This window comes from Syngnathus leptorhynchus, chromosome 2, assembly GCF_054491065.1.
Source record: "Syngnathus leptorhynchus isolate UIUO chromosome 2, UIUO_Slep, whole genome shotgun sequence".
Classification (NCBI taxonomy): domain Eukaryota; kingdom Metazoa; phylum Chordata; class Actinopteri; order Syngnathiformes; family Syngnathidae; genus Syngnathus; species Syngnathus leptorhynchus.
The window spans coordinates 3,221,172-3,243,308 of record NC_141196.1 but is presented as its reverse complement, the minus strand read 5'-3'; the positions used below and the strand labels follow the sequence as shown (position 1 = coordinate 3,243,308).

Below are 22,137 nucleotides of genomic sequence, written 5' to 3'. Positions count from 1 at the left end.
TAACTTGGTTTTGGATGATGCAGCTCATCCGGCGATGCGGCGCCCACAATCCCGCTCAGCGACCCACTTTTGAACAAATCCGCAAGTTTGTCTACCGGATTAACCCGGTCAAAGTCAGCCCGGTGGACATGATGATGAGCCTGGTAAGACGTGATGCACCCCGGGAACGCGCACACTTGCGCGCACACGCGTGCGCACACACGCGTGCGCTGCGTTTCAGATGGAGAAGTACAGCAAACATCTGGAAGTGCTGGTGGCCGAGCGTACGCAAGATCTGATGCATGAGAAGCAGAAGACTGACAGACTGCTCTACAGTATGAAGCAAACACACACAAGCAACACACACACGCACACACAGAAATTGATCTGCTGTGTGTGCACGCGAGTGTAGGCATGCTTCCTCGTCAGGTGGCCGACGATCTACGGCAAGGGAAGTCGTCTGAGGCTCAGAGCTACGTCAGCGCCACCGTCTTCTTTAGGTTAGCCCGACAGGAAGAAAGCAGACGGTGTTGATTGACAGGCGGGCGGACTCAGCCTATGTGTGTGTGCGTGCAGTGACATCGTAGGCTTCACGCAACTGTCCAGCAGTAGCACTCCATACCAGGTAGTGGACTTTCTCAACAAGCTCTACACCACCTTTGACGACATCATCGACAACTACGACGTCTACAAAGTGGAAACCATCGGAGACGCCTGTGAGCGACGCACGGTGACGCAACCATGCACATGTGCAGTCGAGCAGTTTTTGTTTTGTGGATAAAAAGATGTGTAAAGTGAAGTCAAGCCTAGGGAAACTACTTTTTAAGTAAAAACAAGTAGACAATTTATTTTCTGGAAAACCCAGAATTACTTTTTTTAATCATTATGTCAAAAAAGCTATGTCACGCCTTATTTGATGATGATAGAACTGTATTCATCCCACAGCGGGGAAATTTACTTGTCAAGAGTATAAGTGGCGAAATAAAAAAATAAAAATAAATAAAAAAAGGACAAAGACATGTGCCGCTAGCAGAGACGAAAGACAATTTTATCAGGTGCCACGCATGTTGTAGAGTCTGACAATTTATATTTGTGTGTAGACATGGTGGTGTCGGGTGTCCCACAAGAAAACGGCATCCGTCACGCCTCCGAGATCGCCAGCATGGCGTTGGACCTGGTGGGTGTGTGTCGCACCTTTCGGATCCCACACAAGCCCAACACACAGCTGCAGATCCGCGCCGGGATCCACTCGGGTACGCTCCCACGTCCACATGCACCACCGGGGAGTAGTATCGAAAATAAATTATTCTTATAAATGATATAAACCTTAGCCTATACGAAAAGTGTGTGTTTGTGTTTATGGTTAGGTCCAGTGGTGGCGGGTGTGGTCGGGACCAAAATGCCTCGCTACTGTCTTTTTGGCGACACGGTAAACACGGCTTCTCGTATGGAGTCCACTAGCTTGGGTATTGTATCCACCAAACACATGCACATGCCATATCCGTCCTCTGCCCTCGCCATGAGTGAGCGAACGTGATATGTCGCGCGTGTTGTCGTTGCGTTACGTTATCACACAGCACTGAAGATCCAGTGCAGCGCCAGCGTCTTTTACCTGCTGGAGGAGATTGGCGGCTACGTGCTGGTTTGCCGAGGAACGCTGCAGGTCAAGGTGAGCGCCGCCAGCGTCGCGTGGATGCCGGCGACCGCTGATGGCGGGCGTCTTCTCGTCAGGGTAAAGGTGATATGGTGACGTACTGGCTGGACGGGAAGACCTCCAAGGAGTTGGACGGGAAATGCATCCCCACGGAGACGGAAGTGGGGTCCTCCCTCCCAGGCGAGCTCGATGTCGGAGGCCCTTGAACCGCTGAGGGCAACGTGTTGGAAAATGTTCGTTAGATCCAGAGCAGTCGTGTATTTTTTATATTGTACATAAATACTTGTAGAATTTGAAAACACGCACGAGAAGAACATACAAGGTCCTCAAGATTGATTTTTGCCATAGTAAAGACTTTTACTTAGTCATAACTTTGTCCACCATACAGCCACAAAATGTCTGATGTCATGTTTTAGTGTGATGTGCATTAGTAATAACGGTAAACAATGTCGGCAAAAATAAATATAGAATTATTTCCACTGAATTTCCAAAGACCATTTGCAGCGCACATGCAAAGCAGCTTTTTAATTAAACGGGCGTGTGCATGTGTAGAGGGCCACTCGTGTCAAGTATACATTCTCGCCGCTCTGAAGCTCGCTCATTCATTACCGTGAAGCATTTCCATATCTGAGACCCATGTGCACGCGCACATTTCAAAGCACTCTTAAGCTTGCCAGCACAAGTGTGTGAGCGCGCGTCCCGCCCGTTTTTTTAATTACAGAATACATCAGAGCACAGATTCGAACAATGAAGCCCCATGCATCGTTTCCATGGCTGCTTTGTCCACCTTGTCATGTTCTTCCTGTTTACTGCTATTTTTTTGCTACTGTAATTTATATTTGGTCATAATGTTGTACGTGGAGGGCAACATATTTAACACTGGAGCACCTGTCAATGCTGCTGCAGAATGGTCATCTCATCCAGCAACCATTGGGCTGAGATCCTGCCAGCGTAGATGACGTATGACCACGACAAGATCACAACAGCAAACAAAACCTAACAGAAACACACAGAAGCCAAGGTTTGAGCAACATGAGAACACTGCTCATTACGTTAGAAGTGCACCGCTAGAAAACTGGGACTTATAAAAGTTTCGAAATTATTTATTTGTCTCATGTCCATGCAGTCATTAACTTGTTTTTGTTACTTTCATCTTGAATATGGTTATATGTTCAAGATATCAAATCAAACCCTAAGTGCGTACTGAAATTAAATTGTATTAATTAATTATATGAAACACACAAAAAATATTGCAATTCCTTCAAAATTGACATGGTGGTACTGTGAATACGAAATTGTTGTTATTAGGCTGGCTGGTTGCAACCTAGCTAGCTGCTAACTTCAAAGAAACAGGAGTATTTGGCGTGAATTTTACCACAGAATAAATCCAGTCCAGAGTTCGTCCGCTGACTATCATCATGTTGTCACTTTTGGGCGCAATTTATAATCCGTATCCCTTCAAAGGCACTTTGTTATTTTTATAAAAAACGAAGCTGGAATTTTAAACGATTGGCTATCCAGTGACGTCACGTCACGTTCTTCGTTGCCATATTGGTGGGAGTGGCACGTAGTCACAGCGCCGCTCTGTGTTCTAACCTAGAACTACAGTTACTCGAATAACTTTTTAAAGCCCAAATACTGCTGCTACTGGGTTTTAGGAACATGTACTACATTACTACATGTTTCGACTGACTTTGTTGTTATTTTTCTACCGTATTTTGGTCTTAATCTTGTGGTCTACTATTCTGTTTTCACTGTTTTGGTGGTTTTCCCATTGTTAAATGTAAAGTGATTTGTTACTGCTCCAGCTTTTTGTGAAACTCGCGATACAAATAAAGTTGTATGGTATTGTATTGTACGTGCTACATTTGAGTACTTGTTTCCTGATTACTTTTTACAACTTATCATTTCTGTGAGTCTGTGTGGAAAAGATAAACACCAGAGAGCGAAGGTCAAGTTTAAAGTTCATCCAGTGACAAGTGCTCGTCTGTCACGGAGTGCCCAATATGATCAATGTGTGTGTTTGTATGTGTGTTTTAAAGGTTTTTGTGTGAGCGGTCGTCATGGTCACGCTCGGACGGACGGCGCTACTTTGCTGCCTGCTGTTGTCGGCCATCTTGGCGGTGGTTGTCTTCCTCAGCTCTGAGTGGCTTCGTAAGTCACTTCACTCACACGTTCTTACGGTGGCTCGTCGACCCACCCACTCTCCTCGCTTTTAATGCTCACCGCACACTCCGCAGCTCAAAGTGGCGTTGGAGACTGTGGCCCAGCACACTTCCCATGCTTGGCATATCGTAAAACGGTAAAAATAAACCTACGTTAGGTTGTGTTCGGAATTTGTTTTCCCTGGTGTAAAGTCCTTTTCTCTCAGCCTCAGCCTCCATTGGTGGAGCCTGACGAGGGCCTGCCCACAATCAAGGAGTGTCCCGGCCAATTATTTCAGGCGTCACATCTGCTGCGCTTTTTGACATCTAGCGTCTCGGTTGCCGACGATGTCCTCCTGGAACCGTACCTGCAAAGCTGGGACCAGCTGATTAAGTACGCTCCAATCACACACAGTGGCGGGATCGGAGACTGACCGCACTCTGTTACGTCAACAGCTTCATGGAGTCTCTCGGACCGGTGGTCTCATTCTTCTCTCAGAAGGTCAACCAGAAGATGGACCTGATCCGACAGCTGGCTCGCACACATGGGCTGAAGGGAGGGGTGAGAGGGGCTGAGGACATGCGACCTCAAGAGGCTACATGACCAAATGCGCAGTGTGTGATTCTGCAACAAATTCTCATTAGTTGCCTAGCCTCGACATAGCATTAGGAACTTAACCCGTTTGCTGCTTAAACGGGTTGCGGTTAGTCGAACGGAACCCATTTGACACCTGACGTGTTGCAGAAGGGAATATTAAAGGCTGTCTAAATGGGTTGTTAGCGGCCTTAACTGTGCTCCCGCTGCAGGCGTACCTTTCAGTAAGCTCTATGGTGGAGGCGGAGCTACAAGCGGGCTTGGTGAATTTTTCCCGCCGAACCGATTCGGGCTGCAGGACGCTGCTGCGTTTGCATCGTTCGCTACTGTGGCTCACCATGACGCTGGACGGCCTGACGCACGTGCCCGACCAGCACGGACACCTAAAGACGCCGGGTGAGCTCGGCAGGTATGCATAAGTGCTAGCTGATGATGTCATCACCTGTTTGCACCTTCTTTATGGTCAATGCTTGGATTGATTTGGGTGTGAGCACTTTTGCCACCTCTGCCCCTGCAGGGACGCCTACCAGGTAGCACTGGCACCCCACCACTCATGGATGCTCCGGCAGGCCTCAGAGCTGGTCTTTCTCGCCCTCCCGGACCGGGAGTACTTTCTGAAGCTGGTGTGCGCCCAGAATCAGCGTGAGGCGGAGCCCGTCCTCCGCATCATCATCCGTGCTCTCCAGAGGGTCCATGCTGCGACCCAGCGCATTCTGGAGCAGCACGCCATGCTGGACCTGCCCTGAAGATGGCCTTCCCGTATTACGAAAAGGACTAAATGCTGCCCGGCATGGATGAAGGAAGTCATTTATTGGTTATTGAATGGACATGCAGGAAACATTCACAACTGATTAACAATCAATAGCACACAAACATCCCTCGTTGGTCGTTATTTGACTGTTAGCGCTGATATCATAACTAGCTGGTTTGTTAACTTTTTCCCCATCAATCTTTGGTCGACTAGGCTGGTTCTTTATGGAAATACGATGCAACCAATTCACAGAAATCCCCTGAATATTCACCATTCAGAAATTTACCTCTGACAGATTTAGACTCTTTATCATCTTTGTATCTTGACAGATTTATATTGGTTGGTGTTATTTGCGATTTTTCCTCTAATGAGATCAAATAATCTTGAATATATTTATTTTTAAAGGTAATGTACGATGTGTATTTTCATTTTTTTTATATAGTTTGCGGTAAGCTATATTTAAGGTTTAAAGTATTAATATTAGCAACCATAAATATTTGTGGGGGGCATCCATTAGCCTGCTCGCTATTCCTGAATAGCAAGGGATTAATGCATTATGTGTACCACAAAAACTAATCAATAAAATTTGACGCCACGTGTAATGCAGAAACTAGTTGCGGTAGCAATATTACCTTCTTTAAGCATGCTGATATAAATATTTTCTTTCAAAAAAAAAGTGTTAGCCACACTGTCAACATGCTAATAACATTAGCCGAATTGGCCCACATGCTAATAAAATCATAATGTCAGCTTTGTTAGTGCCACAAAACGTAGAACATTAGCCGCGGTTGGGGAACATGCTAATAAACTATGCTAATGACAATCTTGGTGGGGAAATAGTTACAAACAGGCATAAGCACTGAGCTTGGTGTGTGCTGGCTTGTTAGCGTCACATTTTGACTATTGACTACTGAATACCAAAGAAAATTTGCGACTCACAAAGAGTTATGGCTGCTGGGCTTTCGGTTGCAATTTCAGGGTGAACTTAAAATGCACTATAAGCTTTTCAAAGAAGGAAAGAAAATATACACCATCGGTGGTGGTGCATTTTAGGCTACTCTTGAAAGGTCAGACAAAAAGGTCAAAACCCACAACTTTTTGTGAGTCGAAACCTATTGAGAGGTGAACATAACGCTTTGGCACTTAAGAATTTCAATGCACACAATGGAACACAATCAAAAGTAAGAATGTCATGAAATGAATTCATGAATTTGCTAATTAAGTTTGATGTCATTCGCCGACTCCGCCCACTTTCTCGCCGCTGGTGAGCCTCGCACACAGATTCATTCCTTCGGTCACGCAAAAGTGTCAAATTTGAACTGGTCACTTTAAAGGGATGATTGGTCACCGTGTTGTCCCTGTAAGGGAAGGGGGGCCTGCACTCCGAGTCACAACACTGCCGACTGCTAGCTTTGCCCGTTAGCCATCCATGCTAAGGAAGTTAGCACTTAACTGCCTCCCGGAAGCCGGGAGGTGGAATACATACCCAAATTGAACGATCACAAAATGACATCGAATCGATCAGAGGACATCACTCACGTCCGCCATCTTGGCTGTCCATCCAAGGATGTTAAACAAATATTGACTTCAAGGGAATGAAAATGGCAGCCGCCGCCTGCTGGATCTTCCTCTGTCTTGCCGTCATTGCAGATAGCGATAAACTTTAAAGCAGTGGTTTCCTGAGTCAGCCACCACCACGTGTCCATCCTGGGTCAGGGCCAATCCCTGCGGTCCATACAGGGGATCGGCCGACGTGTTGATGTAGGACAGGAAAGAACCGCTACCGTCAAACACCTTTGTGGTTTGAACAGGAAAACAATAAGGATGTTTTAGTTTTATTGCAGAGGACTAGGGAAGGGTTTTTTTTGGTAGGGGGGGGGACACAAACACAGCGGACCTGTATTCTACTGTTGCCCCAGTCAGCCACAATGATATTCCCGTTGGTGTCCACAGCCACACCGGTGGGGGCGTTGAACTGTCCGTTGCCTTCGCCGTTCGAGCCGAACTTGAGGAGCAGCTCTCCTTCGGGCGTGAATACCTGGCAGGCGCAGACACAAGTCTCGAATGTGAAAACAATGTTTGCGACAGAACAAAGGAGGTTTGAATCTTCGATCGGGCGAAGTTTGCTACCTTGACGGAGTGGTTGTGGAAGTCGGTCACGATGATCTCATTGTTCTTGTTGACGGCGGCGAAGTGCGGACCTCGGAGATGCAAGCACACAAAGGTGAAGCCGTCGAGTCGGTCACACGATCCGTCCGACGCGCCTTACCTGCAAACTGTTTGGCGCCATTCCCGCGGCTCCCGAATTTGGTGACGAGCTTCCCGCTCAGCTGGAAGATGAAGACTGTGCACGCTTTGTTGTCCACCACAATCACGTGACCCTCATTGTCCACCGATACACCTTTAGGTCCCATCAGCCTGCCCGAGCCCAGCTTGGCCTGTCCGCCCGTGTGAGCGTGACAACCTTAGCGTTAGCAAGCCCAAGGCGATTTGAACATTTATTCCATATCCTTGTTATCATCCAGCTTCAGGTCCATCACCCTTTTTCCTCACTAGGTGGACAATTTAGAATTTACAATGAATGTGATTGACACCCACCTTGAACTTGCCATCGCTGGAGAAGATGCTGACCCACTTGTTGTCATAGTCGGCGATGATGATGTCACCGCTGGCGTGCACCGCCACACCCGTGGGTCGCTGCAGTTGCCCCGGCGACCGTCCGCGGACCCCAAATCGACTCTTGAACTCTCCCTGGCTGGAGAACACCTGAAACACCAGAAAGAATCATTCAAACAAAACAATTTTGAAAACAGATCTACTCAAAATGCATTTTTCCCCTTCAATATAGTGATCGCAACGTGTCACCTGCACACACTGGTTGTTGCTGTCAGCGATCAAGATGTTCCCGCTGGCAGCTGCGGCGACTCCTTGAAGGTTGGTAAACTCCCCTTTGTTCCGTCCCTTGGTTCCGATCCGAAAGATGAGGTCATCCTCGATGGGGTTCTGGGTTTTGCGACGTGGTGTTCCCAAGGCGCTGCTGGCCCTCTTGGAGCCTTTCTTCTTCTGGCCGGGCGACTTTCCACGTCTCTTGGCGCCCTCTGAGGAACCTGTGGACGGCGTGGCGTTGGCCGCAGAGTTGGACGGCGTGGTGGTGGACGGCGACACCTGGCGGTCAAAACCGGTGTTACGAGCATCGCTTTAAAGCACACACACGCGTTCCTGTGTTTTTGGCCCACCTGTGACGTGCCAACGTTCAGCTTGAAGGGACTTCCCTTAATGTGTTGGTCGTACAGACGCAGCGCCAGTGAAAAGTCGCCCTCTTTGGGCAGCACGTAAACAAATTCGTACGTTCCGTTCTTGTGGTCCACGATCTCGCCGTCCACGATGCTGCCGTCGGGCGTGAACACCTGTGGGGGAAAAAAAAAGTTTAGAAAGCCTAAGCCACATTTTGCTTCGGCGGCCATATTCCCGACCTCAGCTGACAAGATGGCATTGCCGCTCTTGCAAGCCCCTCCGGATTTGTCTCTGGTTACTATGGTGACGGAGGAAGGGAGTCCCACGATGCACTGTTCCAGTCCGGCGCCCATAGCCTCGCTCTGGCTCGCCACGGCACTGAGAAAGAGGATAACGTGGATTAAAGTCAAACCGCCTTGAGGCTTAGCCTCTCACACTGCCTGTTCAACGCATTCCCAAAAATCTTTTCAGTTAGGTTTCTGCTGGAATCTCTAAATTCGAAGCCTCCTACCTGGTGGTCACAATGGTGCCCAGATTGTGGATCCATTTGCGCAGTCCGTCCGTCTCCAGGACCAGGTCCAGCTGGTCGTTCTCCTCCGGCTGGCACGACACGCCTCGTCTGGCCAGCTCCTCCAGCTTCTCCTTGAGGTCCAGCTCCACTTCCAAGTCACTCGCACACGCCTCCGTCGCCAAGACCTCCTCTGCGCGGGTGCAAGCAGACGACACGGTGGCCTCTCCCTGCAGGAGGTTCTCAAGCTGAGACTGGAGCACCTGGGGTCACCACATACGACAAATAACTCGTGGACTCAGAACCACTTCACTACATGGCTACCCAAAATATTGTGTTTCACCAAAATCACCTTGTGCTTGAGGCCAAAGGTGACCTCCAGCTCCATGAGAAGAACGCTCTTCCTCACGTCAAGCTGCTTGTGAAGATCCTCGAAACTAGACTGGATGTCCTCCTCGATGGCCGTTCTCTGATTGGTCAACTGCTGGACCATCTCTCCCACCACCGCGGCAGCGGCGGAAATCTGCGGTAGTCTGGAGAGCAGTAGCAGTCCCAAATTTGACAACTTGAGCCCAAGTGACAAATACTCAAATCACCATCTCGTCTCACCTGTCATGAGCCGCCCTCATCCCCGCCTCCAAGGTGCATCGGTGCTGCTCCAAGGCCTCGCTTAAAGGCACCCTGGGGTGCTCGCTGTGCTCAGGCACGCACTCGCCACACAGCGTACGTGTGCACGCTCGGCAGTACTCGGACACCTGCGGATGACACGACGTCAAGGATGAGCGGCCGCGTATCACGTGGTTGCCCGGCAAAGCTCACCTTGCCACCATGCTGCGGGCAAGTGTCTTTAGTGGGAGGAGCCTCGAGGACGGTGCACTCCTCACTGCTGCTCTCTGGAGAGTGTTGATGCCCCGCCATCGGCTCGGGCGGCGAGACGGTCGAGGGACGTCTCTGCTGTGATGCTCTCCGCACCGCCCTCAGTCCATGAGGCTGTCAAGTTATAAGCCAACCGAGCCCGCAAACACACAAACGACGTTCACTCGGCGTGTTACGGAATAGAAAGAGAAGACGTTTATGACGGAAACGCCCACCCCACCCCGCCACCCGCGAGAACAGTTAAGTAGGTCACACTCATGTCTTTAGTGAGGGTGATGCTGTGGTTGCCATGGAGACCAAAAGCGGAGCGTTTGATCCTAAAATGTTACATTTCTTCATACACTACATCTCATACACGTGCATTTGCATTGGCAGCTTGACATACAAATCGCATTTGTTCCGTGACCTCACTCATAAGTCAAAACACAAACTCTTTTTTTTTTGCTCATTTGAATTCATGGGAATGACATTAAACCCTTCCAAGGGGGAGAATAATGCACTCCCTGCAGACACAAATTAAAGAGTTTCACAATAACTCTAATTGACCCAGTAAGAGAAAATTATTTTAGTAGATCTCCGTAGAGGATAAAGAATAGCTGGTTGGAAGTCTTGTTATATGGTCAGTCTACTCATGTCACCTCACTATTTGTGTTTAAATATCAGTTCATTAAAGGATCACAGCGACAACTATGACAGATTTTTTTTTTAGCTCATGTCATGCATTTTGCACTTTTTGTTAGCATTTAGCTAACAGCCTGAAGCGTCTTTTTTTTAAACGTAACAATATAATGAATGCTCTTATCTCAAATTTTTATATGTAAGGATACAATGCTCTTATCTCAAAATTTTCCTCTCAAGTCAAAGCAAACAAATCGTCCGAACGATCTTATCTCGAAAAACTATACACACTGTTATCTCAAAGCACTGTTGTTTAGTCAACCGCAAGTTGATTGGGTTTTTGGATTATGATTTGTGTTATATTTACTGTTTTAAACTGTTGATAGAGGTCAATATAAAAAAAAAAAAAATCGGCAGGGCTTGGTCTTTGCTCATTTGAATTAATGAAAACTCCCTGGGTGTTTACTGTATGGTATCATCATCCGTTCTGTATTTTTGCAAAAGTGACATTGAATATAGTTTGCATTTAACGACCTTACAGTCATTACAAGATTATTCCGATTATGACATATGTCACTTGGGTGGCATAGCCGCTGTCACGATTAGCACTCGGGATGCTAACTTCAGGCTCAGATGCAGGCCGGATGTCGCACAGGGATGAGCTACAGATGCTCCTGTCTCCTCCCTCCATCATCATCCCTCCATCTTCACTCCTTCACCCACCATTTCATCACCGCGTAGTGTCATGCAAAAGGCGAGCGGGGAGATACTCACCAGGTTCCAGTGCGACGGACGCACGGCCGAACAGCATGTGTGCGTTTTCCAGCCTCAAGCCATCCTTTTCTGCTTCTGTGTGCGTGTGTGTGTGAGGAGGGGGGCTGTCACCATCATCATCATCATCATCATGGCAACACCAGCAGCAGCAGTAGCAGAAACAGATGGAGGCGGGGGTGGGCATAGGGCGTCCAATCGGCTTCAATGTAACGTCAACCAATCATGAAAAGCGTTAGAGGAAAGACCCGTCGTTTCCCCTCCAGCCGCCAGGTGGCGATAATGTACAAGAGGCTATATAAACGAAAGATGGAACCAGTACGGTCCATTTGGATCCCGCACGCTAAGGCGTTTAGGTAAGCTCTAAAATAGTGGTAACTAAAATGTAATGTCCATCTTTTATCACCTCATATTTAGTTCTTTTAATAAGAAAAGGACAGTATATCTTATTGTCCAAGTAGTTTGCATGTAGGATTACTGTACGACACGGATGGTTGACGATGGTCTTTGCACCGTCCCCTCGTTCTGAGAGACCACCGTTGCTTAATTTGTCAATAGCATACCGAATGTTTACACACTTTTCAACCGCCTCTTGGATTTCTGAAATTACTAGTTAATATCAAACGAAATGAAACAATATTCGTTTCCGATGGCAACACGTGGGCTAATGCTAACACGTGGTCAAGTGCACACTTTTCAACCGCCTCTTGGATTTCTGAAACTACTAGTTAATATCAAACAAAATTAAACTATTCGTTTGCGATGGCAACACGTGGGCTAATGCTAACACGTGGTCAGGTGCCCGTTTCAAACTTGTGATTTGTCATTGTAGGATTTGGCCCACATCAGGAAATTGCAACAGGTTTGTAACATCGTGTTCTATACTTGATTGATTTTATTTTATTTCTTTTCCCCCATCCACTCGCTGTGATGATTTTATTTCCCCTAACATTCGTAGTTTCCACCGGAGGTCACACGACCAAAGATGGCTATTCCTTGGATGTCTGAGCGAACTTAATAATCCTACTGCCATTGTTGAAATTGATTACAACGAAAATTGACTGTCTCCATTTTCTGTTGCAGGTGAAAGTCCGGTGTTGACCATTTTGTAAGCAAGCTAGTCGGGTATGTAAAATAATAAGCTACTTTAACTTTTCTCTGTCTCGCTGTGATGATTTTTTTCCTCCCTAACATTCGTAGTTTCCACCGGAGGTCACACGACCAAAGATGGCTATTCCTTGGATGTCTGAGCGAATTTGATAATCCTATTGCTTCTTGTCGTAATTGATTACATTGAAAATTGACTGTCTCAATTTTCTGTTGCAGGTGAAAGTCTGTTGGCCATTTTGTAAACAAGCAAACCAGTCGGGTATGTAAAATAATAAGCTACTTGAACTTTTCTCTGTCTCGCCGTGATGATTTTTTTCCTCCCTAACATTCGTAGTTTCCACCGGAGGTCACACGACCAGAGATGGCTATTCCTTGGATGTCTGAGCGAATTTGATAATCCTATTGCTTTTTGTTGTAATTGATTACATTGAAAATTGACTGTCTCAATTTTTTGTTGCAGGTGAAAGTCTGTTGGCCATTTTGTAAACAAACAAGCAAGCCAGTCGGGTATGTAAAATAATAAGCTACTTGAACTTTTCTGTCTCGCCGTGATGATTTTTTTCCTCCCTAACATTCGTAGTTTCCACCGGAGGTCACACGACCAAAGATGGCTATTCCTTGGATGTCTGAGCGAATTTGATAATCCTATTGCTGCTTGTTGTAATTGATTACATTGAAAATTGACTGTCTCCATTTTCTGTTGCAGGTGAAAGTCTGTTGGCCATTTTGTAAACAAGCAAGCCAGTCGGGTATGTAAAATAATAAGCTACTTGAACCTTTCTCTGTCTCGCCGTGATGATTTTTTTCCTCCCTAACATTCGTAGTTTCCACCGGAGGTCACACGACCAGAGATGGCTATTCCTTGGATGTCTGAGCGAATTTGATAATCCTATTGCTTCTGGTCGTAATTGATTACATTGAAAATTGACTGTCTCAATTTTCTGTTGCAGGTGAAAGTCTGTTGGCCATTTTGTAAACAAGCAAGCCAGTCGGGTATGTAAAAATAATAAGCTACTTGAACTTTTCTGTCTCGCTGTGATGATTTTTTTCCTCCCTAACATTCGTAGTTTCCACCGGAGGTCACACGACCAGAGATGGCTATTCCTTGGATGTCTGAGCGAATTTGATAATCCTATTGCTTCTGGTCGTAATTGATTACATTGAAAATTGACTGTCTCAATTTTCTGTTGCAGGTGAAAGTCTGTTGGCCATTTTGTAAACAAGCAAGCCAGTCGGGTATGTAAAAATAATAAGCTACTTGACCTTTTCTGTCTCGCTGTGATGATTTTTTTCCTCCCTAACATTCGTAGTTTCCACCGGAGGTCACACGACCAGAGATGGCTATTCCTTGGATGTCTGAGCGAATTTGATAATCCTATTGCTTCTGGTCGTAATTGATTACATTGAAAATTGACTGTCTCAATTTTCTGTTGCAGGTGAAAGTCTGTTGGCCATTTTGTAAACAAGCAAGCCAGTCGGGTATGTAAAAATAATAAGCTACTTGAACTTTTCTGTCTCGCTGTGATGATTTTTTTCCTCCCTAACATTCGTAGTTTCCACCGGAGGTCACACGACCAGAGATGGCTATTCCTTGGATGTCTGAGCGAATTTGATAATCCTATTGCTTCTTGTTGTAATTGATTACATTGAAAATTGACTGTCTCAATTTTCTGTTCAGGTGAAAGTCTGGTGTTGGCCATTTTGTAAACAAGCAAGCAAGCCAGGTATGTAAAAAAAAAAAAAAAAAGCTACTTTAACTTTTCTCTGTCCCGCTATGATGACTACTTGATCCCAACGTTCGGAGGTTTCACTACCAAAGATGGCTATTCTTTCCTTGGATGTCTGAGCAAACTTTATAAGACTGCTTTTTGCCGTAATTGATTACATTGAAAATTGACTCTCCATTTTCTGTTGCAGGTGAAAGTCTGGTGTTGGCCATTTTGTAAACAAGCAAGCCAGGTATGTAAAAAATAAAAAGCTACTTTAACTTTTCTCTGTCTCGCTATGATGACTACTTGATCCCAACGTTCGGAGGTTTCACTACCAAAGATGGCTATTCTTTCCTTGGATGTCTGAGCAAACTTTATAAGACTGCTTTTTGCCGTAATTGATTACATTGAAAATTGACTCTCCATTTTCTGTTGCAGGTGAAAGTCCGGAGTTGGCCATTTTGTAGACAAGCAAGCCAGTCAGGTATGTAAAGAAAAAAAAAAAAAAGCTACTTTAACTTTTCTCTGTCTCGCTATGATGACTACTTGACCCCAATGTTCGCAGTTTCCACCGGAGGTTTAACGACCAAAGATGGCTATTCCTTGGATGTCTGAGCGAACCTTATAATCCTACTGCCATTGTTGTAATTGATTACAACGAAAATTGACTGTCTCCCATTTTCTGTTGCAGGTGAAAGTCCGGTGTTGGCCATTTTGTAAGCAAGCAAGCTAGTCGGGTATGTAAAATAATAAACTACTTTAACTTTCACTGTCTCGCTGTGATGATTTTTTTTCCTCCCTAACATTCGTAGTTTCCACCGGAGGTCACACGACCAAAGATGGCTATTCCTTGGATGTCTGAGCGAATTTGATAATCCAATTGCCTTTTGTCGTAATTGATTACATTGAAAATTGACTGTCTCAATTTTCTGTTGCAGGTGAAAGTCTGTTGGCCATTTTGTAAACAAACAAACAAGCAAGCCAGTCGGGTATGTAAAATAATAAGCTACTTGAACTTTTCTGTCTCGCCGTGATGATTTTTTTCCTCCCTAACATTCGTAGTTTCCACCGGAGGTCACACGACCAAAGATGGCTATTCCTTGGATGTCTGAGCGAATTTGATAATCCTATTGCTGCTTGTTGTAATTGATTACATTAAAAATTGACTGTCTCAATTTTCTGTTGCAGGTGAAAGTCTGTTGGCCATTTTGTAAACAAGCAAGCCAGTCGGGTATGTAAAATAATAAGCTACTTGAACTTTTCTCTGTCTCGCCGTGATGATTTTTTTCCTCCCTAACATTCGTAGTTTCCACCGGAGGTCACACGACCAAAGATGGCTATTCCTTGGATGTCTGAGCGAAATCGATAATCTTATTGCTTCTTGTTGTAATTGATTACATTGAAAATTGACTGTCTCAATTTTCTGTTGCAGGTGAAAGTCCGGTGTTGGCCATTTTGTAAACAAGCAAGCCAGTCAGGTATGTAAAAAAAAAAAAGCTACTTTAACTTTTCTGTCTCGCTATGATGACTACTTGACCCAAACATTCGCAGTTTCCACCGGAGGTTTCACGACCAAAGATGGCTATTCCTTGGATGTCTGAGCAAACTTTATAATCTGACTGCTTTTAGTCGTAATTGACCACATTAAAAATTGACTGTCTCCATTTTCTGTTGCAGATGAAAGTCCGGTGTTGGCTATTTTGCAAGCAAGCTACTCGGGTATGTAAAAAAAATAATAATAAGCTACCTTAACTTTTCTCTGTCTCACTATGATGAGTACCTGCCCTCCACGAGGTCACACGACCAAAGACTGCTAAATACCTGGATGTCTGGCTGGATTGTCACATACACCAGGATCCAGCTATGGTGCAGAATGTGGATTGACGCTTGTGTTGTCGTCTTCCACAGGTCAATTTCAAGTCTGCGCATCTGGAAGAAACAATGTTTTTACAATATATGACTGTTTGATCAGAATAAAAACACTTCCAATACAATACCTATGTGTGGAGAATTTGTTTTCAAAACGCCCTTGCTTATAAACTGGGTGAAAAAAAGCATGTAACTTTTTTGGGTAGCAAGCAAAATGAAACATCGCGAGGAGTTTTGACCCTCCCGTTGTGCCGTACAGTCAGGGATGATGTTGCCCAGCTGAGCCCTGTAAGCTAGCAGCTCCTGTTAGCCCGTTCGGCTAACCTGCCGGCACCGGTGGAATCTCATTCCGCCAGGATGGCGGATGTACAACCTCAGGTAGGGCAGACAAGGATAAGCTTCGTTTTGGAGAATTTACTCGTCCTCGAGGCGAAAATCCGTGTCGTGGGGAAACGTGCTGCTACTTTGACGTGGCACATAGCTCCAGAAGGAAATACGTGAATGTTGTCTAAAAATGAGTTATTTCTTCCACACGTACACAATCTCCACTAAATGTTTCTAGGATGACCTACTAAAGATGACTCACCGAGAAAACTGGCGGTGAGGATCGATTAGACATTCTCACTTAATGGTCAACACAGCTATTAAAATAAAATTCCTAAATTGAGGACTACCGTGTCGGCAGGATGCAACATGAGCGTCTGCACGCCAAACACCAAGGTCATGAGGCCATGCATGCCGAGATGGTTATGATCTTGGTGGCCACTCTGGTGGTCGCCCAGATCGTGCTGGTCCAGTGGAAGCAACGCCACCACCGCTCCTACAACGTAAGCGTGTAAGTGTGTGTGTTTGTGTGTGTGATTCTTCAGAAAGTCTCACATTTGTTGTCCTCAGCTGGTCACGCTGGTCCAAATGTGGGTAGTTCCTCTTTACTTCACTCTCAAACTCTACTGGTGGAGGTTCCTGTCCATGTGGGGCGTCTTCTCCGTTATCACCAGCTATGTCATCTTCAGAGCCACGCGCAAACCGCTGGCCTGCAGGACGCCAAGGTAGCCGGCAGTCCGACGTTGAGAAGAAAAAAAAAAGAAACATACAAAAAACAAAATATCCATCCATAATATCTTCATATAGCGTCAAGCTCCTTCCTTCATTGTCTCTCTTTAGGATGGTGTACAAGTGGTTCTTGTTGATCTACAAACTGAGCTATGCCGTGGGGCTGCTGGGCTACATGGCCATCATGTTCACCATGTTTGGCTTCAACGTTTTCTTCAGGTGAGTCTGCGCGGCGTATGCGATGACGTGATGCACTTCACGATATGTTTTGCCAATGTGCAGGATCAAGGCGGAGGACTCCATGGATGTGGGCGTGGTCATGTTATTCTACGGGCTTTATTACGGCGTGCTGGGCCGAGACTTTGCTGAGATCTGCTCTGACTTTATGGCGTCTACCATCGGGGTAACAGAAATAGAAAGTTAGTTTAACTTGATCATTAACAGTTGCTAACTTTTTTTTGGGGGGGGCATAGTACTACAGCGGCGGCGGCATTCCGAGCCGAAGTTTAAGCGAGCACATCTGCGCCGTGTGCGCTCAGAAGATCCTGGTGGACCTGGACGAGGAAGGCGTCATCGAAGACACGTACCAGCTGTCCTGCGGTCACATGTATCCTCACCACCTCCAAAGCATCTCCAGAACAGCAGCTTCCTGTTGCATCTTAACTGGCCACCTGGACTTTTAGATTCCACGAATTCTGCATCCGTGGTTGGTGCATTGTGGGGAAGAAGCAGACGTGTCCTTACTGCAACGAGAAAGTGGACTTGAAGACAATGATGAACAACCCGTATCCTTCTAAGTGTGTCTGTGTGTGTGTGTACGTTCATGTGTGTCAATCCTTAACATGGTCCCGCACCCAGCTGGGAAAAGACACATGTTCTGTACGGACAGTTGCTGGACTGGCTCCGGTACCTGGTTGCCTGGCAACCCATCATCATCGGCATCGTCCACGGGATCAACTTCTCTCTGGGACTGGAATAGTATCCCTGAGGAGGACGCCTCCCGAAAACAAGTCTCGAAGCAACGTCCTCTTTTTATGGACTAAATAGCAGGATGCTTTTTTTTTTTTTTTTTGCTTCCTGAACACTCGCGTCCTTTTGCTTGACGTGTTTTTGGACAATGTGTCTCTCACTTTACGTCTCTTTTGGAGGTTGTAATGTTTTGTGTGTCACTGAGGTGTTGTTTTAAAAAAATAAAATAAATAATTCAATCGAAAAAACTCAACTTCAACATGCTGATGACCCTTTGGACTCAAATATCCGGCAGGTTCCTGACACTGACTAAGTTTCCCGTCAGTCCCTGGTCATGTTTGCCGTGCGATGACCTGGACGTTCAGAGAACCACCAATAGGAGCAAGGGGTGGAGCGCGCCAGCATAAAAAGAGTCTTTGAGGGCCACGGGACACAAGAGCAAAGTCAAGATGAAGACTACACGCGTGTTGCTGCTGCTGCTCCTTTGCGTGAGTGGCGTCGCCTCGGACATCCTGGAGTACGACGATTACGACTCGGTGAGCCCGACGATCCGCTTGAATGTTGCCTCCGTTCGAATGAGCCGCTGATATTTTGTGGTTTGCATTCAGGACACAAACTCTTCGAAGACCAACGCCACGGTACGACTAGCTCTTCATTTAGCCATACGGCCATTTTGTGGTCATTGGGTCCTAACATCTGTCGGACTGTCCACTAAGCGTCGTCGTTTTCACAGGACCCAAGTGGACCCGACGCCCGTGGCCACCGCCCAATCACCCACGGCCGGGACTCCTACAACCCCAACCGCTATTCGCAACCCCCGATTAGTGGTGGCAGCAGGTCGGTGTTTTGCACACGCATGTGTCCACGTATAAGCCATGATAACATGTTATCTGCCCAGGTATCGAGGACGCCCCACCACTTCGTCCAGAGGACCCGCTGTGGAAGAGCAGAAGAAGGTGCACCCCGAGTCAGGCGGCTGCTCGTATGGCGGCGGAGAATTGGTACGTTACATTTTTTTTTTACCACAAAAATTGAATTTTCAGAAATGGTAACGTTGGCATTTTTTTTTCTTCAGAAAATGTGTAGTTTTAATAATTTTATTGTTAATAATTTTTTTTTTTTTTTTCCTAAAACCATTTCAGGGACACCGTGTCATCTCTGATTAAATATTTTTGAGAGTAAAACGATTTTTACGATTCATTTCTACGTTTCTACCGTCCTCGCCAGGGTGTTTTGTGTCCAACTGGCTGCGAGCTGAAAGTGATGCTGCTCAAGCAGAAGAAGAGCGTCTTGACGGTAAGTCTACGCCACAGTTTCCAAAGAATTTATTTGACATATCGAGATGGACTAAACTAAAATGTCAAAAGAAAAATCTTGCCGCAGCACACTGGTTTGGAATTACTGCTCCATTGCTAGCTTTATAATGAGCGGAGCCCCTAAACAGCCCCTTGGCCAATCAGACGCTTCCTATTTCTTCCAGAGCATCAATAACTTGAAACCTCAGGTAGACGACCTGTCCCGCTCGTCCAACGTCGTGTACAACTTTGCCACCGAGATGTCCTCCTCGCTCACCGAGCGCCAGCGAATCATCGGAGGTGACGCCACTAACCCGCCGAAGCGTTCTTACCTCCCGCGCTCCTCGCAACCAATCATACGCTTCCTCTCCCCGCAGACAACGGGCGGGTGGTCAATCAGTTCACGAGTCAGGTTGAGGAACAGCACGCCTTCATCAAGGAGACGGTCGACACCATCTTCCCCTCCACCATTCGAGTCCTGCAAGTGGGTGGCGCACCACATGATTTGATTGCAATTAGCATTTTTGCTGCCGTATTTAGCAACTTTTCAGACTGCCTTAGCAACAAAAAAAACAAAACGTTCTGGTCGCGCAATGACGTATTTTCGTGACAAATCATCTTGGTTAATTGGCAAAACTGATTGAATTAGTCATCGCCAGTGACATACTTTACCACCTGGGGACGCTGTTGTCATACCTTTGCAGGGCGTGGTGGATAAGCTCCGTCTGAAGATCGAGAAACTGGAGAAGGCCATCCAAACGCAGAGGGAGCATTGCAAGGAGCCGTGCCAGACCAAATGCCCCATCCCCGTGGTGTCTGGTGAGGGAAAAAAAAATGGCAGAGGAGCGAAAACAGATGCTGAAACGGCTTTCTGAAATTCCAGGAAAGGAGTGTGAGGACATCTACCGCCGTGGCGGGAAAGAGTCGCAGATGTACCTGATCCAACCGGATCCCTTTGTTCCCCCATACAGAGTCTTCTGTGATCAAAGCACCCAGAACGGAGGTTAGTTGCATGTTGGCTGGCTTGCAAGGAGATTGTCTCACATGAACGTTGTCCACCAGGATGGCTCCTCATCCAGAACCGACTGGACGGCAGCGTGGACTTTGGCCGACGCTGGGACGAGTACCGTCGTGGTTTTGGGAACATCGCGACGGACGTGGGCAAGGGTCACTGTGAAACTCCAGGTCAGTCTTGTTTTTTTTATTTTTTTTATGTTGCCTAGAAAGGCAGCAGAACGACAAATCTCACGTCCAATCACGGGACAGGTGAATACTGGCTGGGCAACGAACGTATCAGTCAGCTGACCAAGACGGGTCCGACGGAGCTTCTCATCGAGATGCAGGACTGGACGGGCGCTAAGGTGAGCTTGGGGGCTTGGGCGTCTCGACAAACACAAATGTACTTACCAGTCATCGTTGTGTCGTTTTGCGTTCAGGTCTTCGGACTTTATCGCCAGTTCACAATGCAGTCCGAATCGTCTAACTACATGCTGGCAGTGAGCGAATACTCGGGCAACGCTGGAAACTGTCTCCTGGACGGCGCTCTGGAATTGTTTGGGGAAAACCGCACCATGACCAAACACCACGGCGCAAAGTTCAGCACTTACGACAGAGACAACGACAACTGGTGGGTGTGGCCATTTACGGCCATGTAACCATCAAAACTTCTTACAATTGAACTCACCCTTATCCACTTGACCCCAGGAACCCCGGCGACCCCTCAAAGCAGTGTGCCAGAGAAGACGGCGGCGGCTGGTGGTACAACCGCTGCCACTCAGCCAATCCCAACGGCCGATACTATATTGGCGGAGCCTACACTAAGAGGATGGCCAAACACGGCACAGACGACGGCATCGTGTGGATGAACTGGAAGGGAAGCTGGTACTCGCTCAAAGCCATCAGCATGAAGATGCGACCTGTCTTCGCCTCGTGATAAACAACAACAATAAAAGAGACTTTGTTAATAAATGTCACACTTACTTGAAGAACCTATGTCCATTTCATCTTTGTCAAAATACAGTCAATGTGTTTACCAGCTCATTCATAATTCATTCAACAACATTAGCACAGCACACACTGGTAAAAACAACCAAGGATCCTGTACTGTATTGGGATTTTGGCAGTGTCGACTGGTCAACAGAGGGCGCTATACGCCACCCCACCACATCTAATACCTTAATGACTAAAAATAGCTTTAATTAATGAAATCCACCCATCCATTCATTATCTGAACCGCTCATCCCCACGAGAGTCGTAGGCGCATTGGAGTCATTATGCATATCTATTTTCAGATGAACAAGATGAACCGAATCCAGGAGTCAATGATGACTAAAGTTGTTTCAATTATCTGGTGTCTGATCTCGTGGCGCATTTCCGGTCTTGGGGGCCAGAAATCTTTACCCATTGATTTGACTAAAAAGTTAAATGTGCAGTAATAATAGTTCCTCAACAAGATATGACAAAGGCGACTTCCCTGGTCAGTGGTATGTCAGGCTGGTCACAAAGTTCAATACTGGAATTTATTAAGCTCAAAATTGACATTTTATCGTAATGGCACCGCTACAATCTTAAAACTAAGTTTGCTAACATTGGGTGCTATCATACTTATACGCTGACATGATGTGGGTGGGCTTACTTGATACAGAAAAGTCAAGCCGTCCTTGAATAGATTCGACGGTGGCAAGCCTAAACAGCAAAGGGTGGACGTGAAGCCAAAAAAAATAAAAATCCAGTGTCGTCAACTGCTAGGGGTTCAATTTTCTTGAGTGTTTCCAATGAGTTAAAACTAATTTAATGCTGAATGGTGCCGACAAACTACCATTTCTCCCGCGCGCCATTTTGAATCAGGATAGACTTCCGCAGTTGTGACGTTGCGTACGTCACAGCAAATAAATGAATTTGATTGGACGTTTAGCGACCAGGTTTATTTTAGTGGGTGTGGCTTACCAGGCAAGACGTTATCGTGGAACTGATCTAAATAGTAATAATATTGTCGGTAGTGT

The 22,137-nt window shown here is 46.4% G+C and overlaps 6 protein-coding genes, 1 long non-coding RNA gene and 1 other non-coding gene across 25 annotated transcripts in view; 6 read left to right on the top strand and 2 right to left on the bottom strand.

Moving 5' to 3' along the window:
* The window catches only part of LOC147060143 (atrial natriuretic peptide receptor 2), a 4,688-nt gene extending 2,849 nt beyond the window's left edge, over positions 1–1,839 (top strand). Inside the window, exons 16-23 of the mRNA XM_085906616.1 lie at positions 24–143; positions 221–314; positions 392–479; positions 556–695; positions 1,080–1,232; positions 1,347–1,445; positions 1,557–1,648; positions 1,711–1,839. Of these exons, the coding sequence (XP_085762742.1) occupies positions 24–143; positions 221–314; positions 392–479; positions 556–695; positions 1,080–1,232; positions 1,347–1,445; positions 1,557–1,648; positions 1,711–1,839 (915 nt within the window). The remainder of the gene's footprint in view (positions 1–23; positions 144–220; positions 315–391; positions 480–555; positions 696–1,079; positions 1,233–1,346; positions 1,446–1,556; positions 1,649–1,710) is intronic.
* Positions 1–3,222, bottom strand: part of gpha2 (glycoprotein hormone subunit alpha 2) — a 12,051-nt gene extending 8,829 nt beyond the window's left edge. Inside the window, exons 1-3 of one of the 2 annotated variants that reach the window (XM_085902120.1) lie at positions 3,009–3,222; positions 2,522–2,629; positions 1,592–1,843 (exon numbers count right to left, since the gene is read on the bottom strand). The gene's annotated coding sequence lies outside the window, so the exon portion shown is untranslated. The remainder of the gene's footprint in view (positions 1–1,591; positions 1,844–2,521; positions 2,630–3,008) is intronic. The other variant, XM_085902111.1, reaches the window with a different exon arrangement.
* Positions 2,546–6,749, top strand: LOC147060141 (ceramide-1-phosphate transfer protein-like). Of its 3 annotated transcripts, none has more exons than XM_085902100.1 (7): positions 2,546–2,654; positions 3,676–3,787; positions 3,874–3,935; positions 4,005–4,171; positions 4,234–4,339; positions 4,585–4,781; positions 4,890–6,749. In XM_085902100.1, the coding sequence occupies exons 2-7, from the start codon at positions 3,697–3,699 to the stop codon at positions 5,116–5,118; spliced, it is 852 nt and encodes a 283-aa protein (XP_085758226.1). In that variant the 5' UTR covers positions 2,546–2,654; positions 3,676–3,696; the 3' UTR covers positions 5,119–6,749. The 3 variants fall into 3 exon arrangements, with proteins under 3 accessions (XP_085758226.1, XP_085758218.1, XP_085758209.1); XM_085902092.1 differs by lacking the exon at positions 2,546–2,654 and adding an exon at positions 3,534–3,584; XM_085902083.1 differs by lacking the exon at positions 2,546–2,654 and having other exon boundaries at positions 3,612–3,787; positions 4,890–6,748.
* trim2b (tripartite motif containing 2b) lies at positions 5,162–22,137 on the bottom strand. The gene is made up of 16 exons (XM_085901993.1): positions 16,698–22,137; positions 16,493–16,638; positions 15,771–15,878; positions 11,134–11,237; positions 9,685–9,855; positions 9,475–9,620; positions 9,218–9,398; positions 8,869–9,128; positions 8,597–8,735; positions 8,360–8,530; positions 7,989–8,288; positions 7,722–7,889; positions 7,393–7,561; positions 7,254–7,324; positions 7,021–7,161; positions 5,162–6,917 (listed from the first exon to the last, which is right to left on the bottom strand). The coding sequence occupies exons 5-16, from the start codon at positions 9,781–9,783 to the stop codon at positions 6,765–6,767; spliced, it is 1,998 nt and encodes a 665-aa protein (XP_085758119.1). The 5' UTR covers positions 9,784–9,855; positions 11,134–11,237; positions 15,771–15,878; positions 16,493–16,638; positions 16,698–22,137; the 3' UTR covers positions 5,162–6,764.
* Positions 11,421–15,943, top strand: LOC147060139 (uncharacterized). 13 transcript variants are annotated; one of them, XR_015063103.1, is made up of 18 exons: positions 11,421–11,486; positions 11,963–11,992; positions 12,214–12,255; positions 12,457–12,499; positions 12,701–12,747; positions 12,947–12,989; positions 13,191–13,233; positions 13,434–13,476; positions 13,677–13,719; positions 13,919–13,964; positions 14,158–14,199; positions 14,388–14,433; positions 14,641–14,686; positions 14,888–14,938; positions 15,138–15,180; positions 15,382–15,427; positions 15,627–15,668; positions 15,858–15,943. It is a non-coding gene; the product is annotated as an uncharacterized LOC147060139 (long non-coding RNA). The 13 variants fall into 13 exon arrangements; XR_015063114.1 differs by lacking the exon at positions 12,701–12,747; XR_015063107.1 differs by lacking the exon at positions 12,947–12,989.
* Positions 12,053–12,142, top strand: LOC147060140 (small nucleolar RNA SNORD14). The gene has a single exon (XR_015065580.1). It is a non-coding gene; the product is annotated as a small nucleolar RNA SNORD14 (small nucleolar RNA).
* Positions 16,053–18,109, top strand: rnf175 (ring finger protein 175). Of its 3 annotated transcripts, XM_085902061.1 has the most exons (9): positions 16,054–16,196; positions 16,381–16,418; positions 16,504–16,645; positions 16,713–16,867; positions 16,983–17,090; positions 17,154–17,274; positions 17,345–17,478; positions 17,555–17,656; positions 17,730–18,109. In XM_085902061.1, exons 1-9 carry the CDS (start codon positions 16,176–16,178, stop codon positions 17,848–17,850), a joined length of 942 nt encoding a protein of 313 aa, XP_085758187.1. In that variant the 5' UTR covers positions 16,054–16,175; the 3' UTR covers positions 17,851–18,109. The 3 variants fall into 3 exon arrangements, with proteins under 3 accessions (XP_085758177.1, XP_085758187.1, XP_085758196.1); XM_085902051.1 differs by having other exon boundaries at positions 16,053–16,196; positions 17,555–18,109; XM_085902070.1 differs by lacking the exons at positions 16,054–16,196; positions 16,381–16,418 and having other exon boundaries at positions 16,512–16,653; positions 17,555–18,109.
* fgb (fibrinogen beta chain) lies at positions 18,244–21,123 on the top strand. Its single transcript, XM_085902014.1, has 13 exons — positions 18,244–18,376; positions 18,449–18,478; positions 18,574–18,677; positions 18,739–18,841; positions 19,068–19,136; positions 19,321–19,435; positions 19,513–19,619; positions 19,840–19,954; positions 20,019–20,138; positions 20,198–20,320; positions 20,402–20,496; positions 20,572–20,762; positions 20,840–21,123. The coding sequence occupies exons 1-13, from the start codon at positions 18,290–18,292 to the stop codon at positions 21,066–21,068; spliced, it is 1,488 nt and encodes a 495-aa protein (XP_085758140.1). The 5' UTR covers positions 18,244–18,289; the 3' UTR covers positions 21,069–21,123.